General features: G+C 38.9%; 1 protein-coding gene across 2 annotated transcripts; it reads right to left on the bottom strand.

Moving 5' to 3' along the window:
• Nucleotides 1–3,160: 3,160 nt before the first annotated feature.
• Nucleotides 3,161–8,640, bottom strand: ccdc114 (coiled-coil domain containing 114). Of its 2 annotated transcripts, none has more exons than XM_034139315.1 (14): nucleotides 8,574–8,640; nucleotides 8,359–8,458; nucleotides 8,071–8,260; nucleotides 7,454–7,579; nucleotides 7,231–7,344; nucleotides 7,077–7,144; nucleotides 6,793–6,980; nucleotides 5,646–5,780; nucleotides 5,317–5,399; nucleotides 4,951–5,119; nucleotides 4,406–4,569; nucleotides 4,186–4,289; nucleotides 4,007–4,097; nucleotides 3,161–3,914 (listed from the first exon to the last, which is right to left on the bottom strand). In XM_034139315.1, exons 1-14 carry the CDS (start codon nucleotides 8,638–8,640, stop codon nucleotides 3,810–3,812), a joined length of 1,704 nt encoding a protein of 567 aa, XP_033995206.1. In that variant the 3' UTR covers nucleotides 3,161–3,809. The 2 variants fall into 2 exon arrangements, with proteins under 2 accessions (XP_033995206.1, XP_033995207.1); XM_034139316.1 differs by having other exon boundaries at nucleotides 8,359–8,455.
• Between the last annotated feature and the right edge of the window lie 1,910 nt (nucleotides 8,641–10,550).

The raw sequence follows: 10,550 nt of genomic DNA, 5'->3' as shown, positions 1-10,550 counted from the left end.
GATTTGCATTTCTATTTCTCTGGCTGATCTGATATTCTGTTGTGTGGTTGGTTCAGAAATGCTTCAAAGCTTGTCTTCAACTGACAAAAGGCCTGTTTAGGAAATAAAAAATGTAACAAGAAAGGACCTAGATGTAGTGCAGATTAGTGAAAACATGATGACACTGGTAACCGGTTTACAGCCTGAGAGGTCCTGGCTATCTCTATGCGACATCTGCGGTTTTATAACTTCCTCTTAATTTTAGACCACAATATAACCGTGAACCTATACGCTGCCCTGTTGTTTTCTGGAGAATCATTTTAGATAAACAAAAATATAAAGCGACCAGACAGCTGGAGTGAAGAAGTTTGAGTGTGTTGATGGCATGAAGCACACTGACCTTAGACCCATTGTCAAGCACCAACAAAGAGCCATCTGCACAGCAACCAAAGCTCAGATGAGGGACTCACACACAGGGGGATCAAGGAGGGGGAGGGACACAGGGACCTGGAGAGTGTACAAAAATAAAAACTAATCAGACATAAAGAAACATCTTAATGTGACTTGATTAGCTGGATTATGTCTGAAACATCACAGCAGACGGCGCGTATCAAATAGATTTGTACACTGAGAAAACAGGAAGCTGCACAACATATCAGCACAGAGAGTAAATGGATCTCTCCTCTGCTGGTAAAGTGGAAGAGAAGAGCCGCCGGCCTAATCACTCAAGAGCACATTTCCTGCCTCCTGCTTGATGAGCTGTAGTCAGAGTGGGTATTTCATTCATTCTGTCTGCACAGTCTTTGTCTCTGCAGTGATCTGAATTGTAATGATATATTTTGGAAGTGCAACAAAAATGTGTTTTCTTTTCAAATAGAGTCTATTTCAAAATGGTGAAAACAAAGACAAAATGGTGTCAGGGACATCTAGAAAAATCACAAATGTTTCACAGGTAAGGTATGGGAGTCCGGATTGCTTAGCAACAGCAGTAAGAAAAATCTTACAGCCAGTGTTGAAACAGAGAAACTGATCCTGCTGCCACCCAGTGGTGCACTGCTATACGCTGGGGATGAACTGACAGTGAAAATAATCAAAGGCTCACTTCTCTCACTAAAGCGTGTATGTGCAGAAAGATGCCTGCAACCCATAACTGAAGAAGAAATGAATGAAGGAAAAAACATAAAAAAGTGCTCTTCCTTCGTCAACCTCTGTTCGAAAATGTGTTCATTAATTTGATTGGCTGGAAAATGTACCAGCTCTAATGTTGCTAAGCAACATTTATGGCAGGGTGGGAGGGTGTAAGAGTTGGGAAGGGGGGGGTGGGGCGTGCGTCTAGGGGAGGGAGCCTTGTGGGTGCAGGCAGACTGGCTGGGGAAATACCTGGCAGAGGTCCCAAATAAACAAACAGAGAGAGAGAGAAGGACAGAGCGGGAAACAGAGGACAGGGTATTTTCTACGTCCAGATAACAGTCCTGTCTGAGATAAAAGGAACAATGCATTTAATACGTGCTACCACACTTAGTCCCAATGCAGAACCAGACTGGGGAAGTGGAGAGTGTTCAACTAGAAACTTTGCCTATAGTGACATGATAGTTGACACAACCTTCAATAATAAACTGCTAAGTTTCTTGAGAAAAAATAAGCAAGTTAGAGCTTTAGTTTGATGAGAGGGCAACTGGAAGATTGCTGTGAGTAACAGGACAAGGAGTTGCAGTTGATAAGGTGTAACAGTTTGATGAGGAACAGACCACAAACAATCTCAGTTCTCATGTTAGTGTGGAGAAATGCTACTTGTACATGCATGTTTTTGTTTGTACAGTTGGGTGTGGAAGTGTCTCCATAAACGTTTTGGCTTATTACTTTTTTGTAATAAGGACGAGTTGAATTAAAGACAGAGATGTCAACAGCCTGCAGCGTATACAAACAAATGAAGACTTAAATGACATAGGATTACAGTGCAAAGCCAATGGTGCAATAAAAGAAATGGAAGAGAATACTGAAGGAAGTGAAAATGTTCAAAATGTGCTTATATGGAGAGGGAAGGGTAAATGAGGCTGCTGCTGCTGCTGGTAGGTACAGCCTGCAGGAGGTGGGCCTTGGAAATGGCTGATGAAGGCGGTCTCTACAGGCAATGAGCACTCTTTGTCAGGAGTAGGAAATGAGGTTTCTGTTGTGATTAAAAGGAAGGTTTCTATGGCAATGCAGAGAGCCGTGTGCACAGTGAATTTGTTGGGAGTGGAGGGGGCTAAGTGAGAGTAGTATTTCAAAGGAAGCAGCCTCTTCCATCTCATCTCCCACCACCGCCGCCCCTCTGCTTTTCCACAGCGCCCTTTTATCTCTGATAATCTGTTTTCATAGCCACACAGTTCAGACTGCAAGGGGGATTATCCAGAGCAAACCAAGTCATCGGTCGATCAGTCATAAATGTTTACAGAGTAGCAGTCTTACTTCCCAAAATTGCTGCCGTCTCACCCCTCCAGGAAAAAACACCATTAACAGATAAGCTAATTAAAACTACACGACTCAAGCTAGATAGTTAACATAATGATGACTCATATCTTTCTTGTTTATACAGGTATACTTCTGTCTAATCACTGTCTCTTCTTTTTTATTTTTCTAAGACTCCAATGAAACACAGTATACTTTTGGTTTCAATACTGACAAAGAACCGTTGGCCATTGTTAAAATATTTGTTTCTGTAAATAAAAACACAATACTTTATTCATAACATCTATATCATCCCTACAGCAAGGGATTAAAAGAGGTACGATGGCATGAGTATGACCTTTAAAACCTAAATATAGAAATCCCCTTTGTTAATTGTTTCACTGCAAGTCAAAATACCTTTCTTAAAATAAGTTCCCCACTCTGAAGTTCTCTTTTGTACAGAGGAAGTTGCTCTCTGCAGCAGTAACTGCCATATTCCCCCCAACACAGCCTCGTTATAGGATGTTTAGATAAGATGACATTTGAAACTTCTGAGGATCAAAGTGATTTTTTTAATCCTTGCCCATTACAAGCAGGACTGTTTAAGAACAAAAAGATACAGATGCTTCCGATCCATGAAAATGATATTGCATGCCTTAACCAAATGTTGTTTACTGAGTGAGCATGAAAAAAGACTGATGTATACAACTGTGATGCATGTAAACAGATGACTCATTTTAAAACAAAGTTCAGTTTATTCAAATGACACTGATTTTATCATCAAAATCTGAATAAAGGATTTTAATCCTCCAAACATACATGAGAGAGAAACAAATCATTATTATTCCACCCAACAAAATGTGTTCAAAATAAGTGTGTTCACTGTTCAATGAAGCACTAGAAGCTCCTCGCCTCCTTTTGGAAACAGTCTCAGCATGCTAATTAGAATTACAAAAGGTTCTGCTGCCCCCAACCTTTTCATTTGAGCATCGCAGCAGTTTCATGTAATGAAGCACTGCTAGTGCAGGAGGGCTTTACTGAGACCAGATTGTATAGTCAAAGCCAGATGGCAAGTCACACATCAAAAGGACAGCTGGTTACCAGAATCTGAAGAGACATCTTTATAGCTCCAAACCTAATTAGTACCAACTTAACAAATCCCAACAAGATACAGGCCATGAACAGGCCATGCCAATGATTCATCATACAAGGTGACATATAACATAATTAAGCTCTAAATGTTTACATCTGCAAGCTGCACCATGGCCAATCAGGCTTGTTCCATCAGCGGTGATTGCCTCCACTGATCTATTTTACGATAAACAATGAAAGCAGGCCTTAATGATTATAAGGATCTAATATTTAAAAATGTGAATATTAACTACACTGATCAGGTCACTGTGTCAGATTAGTGGGTCTTCCAGCGAGCGTCGTCTGCCATCAAACTGCTGACTTATCTTTGAGGCTTTGGTTGCTGCCTGGCGGGCCGAACTCTCCTTCTGTAGGACCTGTGGATTACATCAAGAAAAATGAAGGAGGTCCTTTGAAAAAGTTAAATCTAAAGAATAAATAATCACTTAAGTGTAGGATTGGCACTGACCCCTTTTATAATTGTTCTGCGTAGTTCCCCCTGTGAAAGTGGTCGTTCTTCCTCATCAGTTACAGGAGACTCTTCGGCATCATACTCCACACTGAGTCCAACAAACATCAGCCGAATGTTCAAAGTGTTTGAATTCATTACTCATTATAAACACAATGAATATGAGCACAAAGGCTGACCTGTTAAGTGCAGGTTTTATGCTAACACTCTGCTGAAGAAGTTCAGGATTTTGACCCAGAAGAAATTTGGCTAAGTCTTTTGGATTATAGTCCTTTTCCAGATCCTTTAAGAGACACAAATACAGAGGCACATTATACTCCAGGGCAGAAAAACAACATGTAGAACAAGAGGTAGAACCAACCCGGTATCACGGCGAGACATCCCAGGCTGACACGTTACTTTAGAAGTGAGGTATGCTTGTATGGTGAGCAGCTCGTTAGTCTTCTGTTCCACAAGGCCCAGGTAAGACATGATGTTGTTCTCACTGATCCCTGTAGAGGAGCCCAGCATATCCTCTATCACTGAGCGATCGCACTCCATTTCAGAGAAGATGCCGTTCACTCCTGGGAGATGGGAGAAACCAGTTGTGTGATAAATATCCAGATTAACATGCCGCATTTTGAAGCATGCATGCTTTTATGTGTGTAATGCAGAAAAATCTGAATTTTACGAGTCTGTCATTTACTCATAATTTCCTGGGACACTGCCTGGAAAAATTGTATAACTTGATACAGAATTTAGGGAAAATATGTTTTGCTTAAAATGACTGCACAAATAAAACCCATGTACAAATTTGGACATGGTTTTTCATATACGTTGAACTGTTTGCCTGCCTGCAGACACATTTTTGCATCCAGCTGACATTCTGCACCAAAACATCATGCTACCTATTTTTTGAAAGTATCTGGAATCATACAGACCTGTCAAATAAATGATTGCCAAACCTGTTTTTATCTGCTCCAGGATTTTGCTCATGATGCTGGCTTGGTTCTCATAGTCCTCAGCTTGAGACTCTGTTTCCTTTTGTTGCTCATCAATGTCTGTCAGCAGAGAGCGATGATCTTGCTCCTGTTGCAAACTTGCTACTCCAAACTTCTCTATCTCTTCTTGTGTCTGCAAATTCACACAGTAAGAGACAGACATTTAAATATATAGGTAATGATATAAACCTACACAATGTATCCACACTGAATACTACAGGTTACTATTTCCCCTTTACCTACATTTAATTGTAATAACTGAGAAAACTTGCCTTTTAAGTCCCTTTTTAAGGTAAATATTTAAGAAATTAGTAAATAGAGAAAACCTACCTGGTTGATCCGGTCCCTCAGTGCCTCAGCCTCATTGTTTTGCTCATTTACAAAGTTAAAGAGTGCAAAGTTCTGGTCTTCAACTACACAGCAAAACAGCAATTAAAAAATTAGATACTTTTACTTCTAAACTGAGACTGTTTTGGAAGAATTATCAGACAGAGCGATTATTTAGCTGTAATGTAATGTAATTCAAATATGATCATTATGGTTTTATTGTCTATAGATAAACAATAGGTTTTTGAGTAATAATGATTGGTTTCAGGGCCCACTGTTGTGTTTGTGTATACATCAGAGTGAAGTATTCAGGTTGTGTTGGTCAGACTTACCCTGGATGAACCTGGTAACCAGCATGTCCAGGTTGTCCTCCCCCGTCACTGTCTCTATTCTCTGGAACACTTCATCTAAAGCATCCAGCGACTCTTCCCCTGAGTCCATCCTTCTCTGCTCCTTCAGCTCTGACACTGGGACAAACATCAGCATTAGCACAATTTTGTGGGTGCTGTATAAACACCACTGTCAACAATACAATCATTATTATTAGGCGGTTCTATATGTCTGAATCTTTTAATAAGGGTTCCAAAAAAAAGCTTTGAATATCTGTTGTCATATTTTATGATGACGTCAAAGGAAAAAAAAGAAGATTATTTCTTCAAATGTTTTTAATGTAAAAATATACGGATCAAAAAATAATATTTTGTTAGATGAGAACACATAATCAAGTTTACTGTCACAGTAATGAATGGAGCTTGAAATCCTAAATATTAGGTAAACCTTTCATTATTATCATCTATTACTACTATGACTGTACTTACATCAACAGTGTCAAATCTGTTCATCAAAGTCTTGTATCATATTATTTTTTGTATATTTTCCATTCGTATCATTACTGCCAATTGCTGAAAGTTCACAATCGCTGTGAAAAGGATCATGTTGTTTCTATTACATTGTGTACTGTTTCACAACATGTTGGTTTCCAAGCCAACAGGAACATTTACAGAGTTTTCTTTCAAACATTTTTATAATCTTTTTCTGTTGTAATACAGAACAACACTAACTCTGGCATCCATCTAATTGCTTCGACAGTAAAATCCTAAATAATTGTTTGCTAGTGTGTCAATTATAATATGTTGCATTATAGGGCAGTTGTGGTACTCCAAAGGAGTTTTGTTTATATATTTTCTCACCGAAAAAGAATCATATAACCATCAATACATATAATCAATGTTACTGATAGACATGAGGACAAATATTAGGTATCAAACCCAGTTTTTGTGAGAATAAACGGAAATTAAGCAATGCTATAGAGCCAGTACAAGGACTAAGACATTAACACTACCAGGCACAAGATGATAATTGGTGAGATTCTCTACTGAGTAAACATAATTCTATCACTTCCACCAGCATTTATTATCACTTACACTTTCCCATTATCATAATTATTAATTTTTGTCATAAACAGTGTCTGTTTCTCACGTTGTCTGTGTCCCAGCTCATGGCCCTCGTCCTGCCCGCTCCTCTCACTGCACTTGGTGGACATGAACTCTTTCAGGATGCACTCATGTGCAATGACCCTCTCCAGCTCCTTCATCTCAGCGTTGTACTGGGCCAGGTCCTTCACTGCCTTCTCCCTCATCATGGTCATCTTGGACTGAGCCTCTACCCTAAAGTGGAAAGGATTCCAAATGAGACATTCAACCACCAAGATCATGACGTGATATCTTGCTGATTTATGCGCAAACAACTGTCTCAAATCTGACCTTGCATCGTAGGCAGCAGTGGACAGGTTGACAGTTTCCCCTATCTTCTTGCGGACATCGTAAAGTTCCTACAATACACAAGAATCAGTGCAGAGACGTGTTTAAAAACTGTAAGAAAACTTGTTTATGGATCATCTGTTATGTGACCTCTCACCTTGTCCAGCCTGTTGTGTAGTTGCTGGAAACGAATGCGCTCAATATGAAGAGTCTGCATCTCCTCTCTCAGGTGGCAGTTTTTGGTCAGCTGCTCATTGAAGCGAGTCAAAGACTGGACAGGACGTAGAACATGGGTAAAAACAACATAACTTTTAAATTATACTACACAGGAATCTATCTGTTTTCTAGGTATTTGGATTTAATGATTTTTCTTTACTCACTCTGTCCAGTTTGTATTCCAAAGTGCGTATGGCCTTCTGAGTCCGCCGTAGCTCAGACCTTTGTGTATCACCACCACTGACATCACTTTTTCTCAGCTCTGCCAGCTTTAACTCCATGTTTGCAACCTGCCCACATTACAGATGCACGATATAAACTGTGTGTTAAAGGTCCCCTATTATACTGTTTTTCATCAATATATTATAGCTCTCAGTTATATACAAAACATCTCTGAAGTGTTTGGCTCCAAATACCAAACAGATCATGCATTGTAGCATCCCATAAACCCCTCTGTTTCAGCCCTGTTTCAAAAGTGCTGATTCTCTGTCTGTTACTTTAGATGAAAATAAGGTTCCACTCCCCACGGCCCTCTGTGAGATATTTGGTTAAAAAGAACACAATAGGCGCTTTCACACCGGAGTACTCATTTTCAGACAGGTTTTTACATAAATGGATCAGGACAAAAAGTGAGCGAAATTCAGAATCTCTTTACACAGAGGGGACACATGTTTATGTATAAAATATATGAAAAAGTGAATTTTGCATAATAGGTGACCTTTGACTAAAACTAACAGCAAACTTTAAATGTAAAATATCATATGACTTACACCTAATTCACCTCTTTCTCTACTTCTTTTTGACACTGCTTCTCTTTCAACAGCTCCTCCTCTAGCATGTCTCTCTGCTCCAGCAGAGCACGAAGACTCTGGGTGTCCTCACTGTCCTGCTGTTGGCGGGACAAGCTCTTACAAGCACCAAGGTTTCGATTCAGCTCCTCCTGCTCCTTCAGCAGGTTCTCCATCTCCTGCCTTCATCCACATCACATTAACAAGCAATCAGACAAATATAATAAAAAACACCAGACATTCACTGTTAACAATGTGATGTAGGTGTAGTGCTTATTCACTGTTGTTTGCGGATCTGCTCCCGGGCCTGAATGGTGTAGGCCTGCCGATCTCCTTCCATTATCCTGAACTGTCTCTGCAGTTTGGCTATCTCTGATTCTGCTTTAAAGAAAAATGAAATCATGCATGTTACAACTGTGTCAACCATACTGACATACTAACATTACTTGGAGAGTAAGCATCTACTAGTAAATTACAGCGATATAACCAACATTACCTGTACCATCAATATCCACATCACTGCCATCTGAGCGGGCACTTGTTGCCAATCTTCCTCGAGGCATGGTTACACTGGGCTTTTTGGATACAAATAAAAAGTGAATTGAGGCTATTTACAGCAAACTGGAACTGTCATTGTCATCTGATCATTCACTTTGATCAATCTTAGTCTCATATACCGCCTCCAATATGAGTTTAAATAAATACGTTTGAAATGTTTTCTGGATTGCCTGGAAGCAGCATTTGATTGATATTGTTTGCATAATGGGGAGGCTGTGGCTCAGTGGGATAATGCACTGAACTTAGTGTGCTGAACCTTGAATCAGGGGATAGCAAGTTCAAGTCCCACTGCAGTCAGCATGTCGTTGTGTCCTTGGGCAAGACACTTCACCCCAAATTGCTGTGGGGATTGCCCACAATACTGAATGTATGTAAGTCGCTTTGGATAAAAGCGTCTAACAAGTGACATGTAATGTAATGTAATAATAAATCTCTAGAGTAAGTCTTAAAATAGTAGGTAAAAATCTAATCAAGTTTGTCTGTCACATTGGCTTTAAGTAGGTATTTTATTTGAGAAATTGCTACAATTATTTATTTGTATTTTTGTCTTTATTATCTACATGTAACATACATTTGAAATATGTTGTTTTGGTATTTGGTTGATGCATATTTTGATTGTATTGCATCATCAAACAATAACATTGAACAATACATATTTATGGCTTTGATGTTTCTGAGCTCATCCAGTTCATATCACAAGGAAACAAATGGTCTATTCCTCCACAATGTGTGTAATTAAATCAAATGTTCAATCTATGTTTCCCTGGATTCATTTGTTGAAATCAAATAACCTCAAATGCCAATTTTGCAATGCAGATGTCTTGACTGTTGACATGTGTTGTCTCCCACAGTGGCTCAACAGAACCATTGAAACTGCATTTCAAACATCTATCCCCCTTGGCTCTTCTTGCTTTGAAAATAGCCCTTGCTAATTATTTACAATATTAGCATATAGGACCCTTTGAACATAGGGATCCGATAGCTAAACTAAACAACAAAAAAGCTGCAAGACTTTATGTATTTAGCTAGCTTAAAGTGAACTGATATATGAAAAGCATACAAAAACGTTCTGCTGTTATGGAAAAATTAAATGGAATCTTACCAGTTAAAGTAAGAGTGTCACGTCCCAGGACACAAAACAGGCTCACAGCAGCCTGAGTTGTTAGCAACTGTTGCTAGGTGCCCTAGGAGCAGCAGTCCCTGAGGTTACAGCCAGGTTGAGTGCAGGAGAGCAAGTCTCTTCTCAACACCTCTTAAAATGCAGTAGTTTGGAAAGTGAAATGACCATCTTAACCACATTGGTTTTACTTAGAGACCAACAATAAATTACCGTTTGAGTGACACAAAACTATTGCTCAATACCTCTGTGCCATATTATTGAAAATGGCCTACTACTATGACATTATGATGAATCTGAGGCTGACTAATGTGTCATGAGTGGATTTATCAAAAATATTTTATTGAATAATGATTTTTGTTTTTTTTCAATAGCTTCCTTGTCATGTGACCCAGTAACACCAAATCAACGCAGTAGTTTATAACTACAGTCAATCAGTAGGACAATAATACACCTTCCATTTTTATGAATATTAATGGAAAAATTCTGCATTTCTTTCTTGGAAATCTTGGAAAAATAAGACACACCTTTTTTTTAAACACATTTTTATTGCTTCCTTTATATTTTATATCAACATTGTTACACAAAATGCCATTGTTTCCTGTTGCATTGTACTACTACACTGGACAAGTAGGAAACATCTTTATAATTGATACTTTGTTAGACTTATCAATAAAAACTACTGGCAACCTTTGTTATTATACAGTATTTTGCTTAAAGGTTTGTAAACACATTTATAATCGTATATTGGAGGAATACAAAATGCACACTTCAGTTGAAAAATTAACTATTTCTAAA

Source organism: Trematomus bernacchii, unplaced genomic scaffold (assembly GCF_902827165.1).
Source record: "Trematomus bernacchii unplaced genomic scaffold, fTreBer1.1, whole genome shotgun sequence".
NCBI lineage: Eukaryota > Metazoa > Chordata > Actinopteri > Perciformes > Nototheniidae > Trematomus > Trematomus bernacchii.
Note: the sequence above shows the minus strand (reverse complement) of the source record. Positions and strands in the feature narration are given on the sequence as shown.

Bases quoted from the DNA above. Each gene is read 5' to 3' on its own strand.
- ccdc114 (XM_034139315.1), bottom strand. From the start codon at position 8,640: ATGCCTCGAGGAAGATTGGCAACAAGTGCCCGCTCAGATGGCAGTGAT. The intron at 8,261-8,358 runs GTGAATAAGCAC...ATGTGGATGAAG, and splicing joins GAGCAGATCCGCAAACAACA to GCAGGAGATGGAGAACCTGC. The intron at 7,145-7,230 runs GTGAGAGGTCAC...TGTGTATTGTAG, and splicing joins TACACAACAGGCTGGACAAG to GAACTTTACGATGTCCGCAA.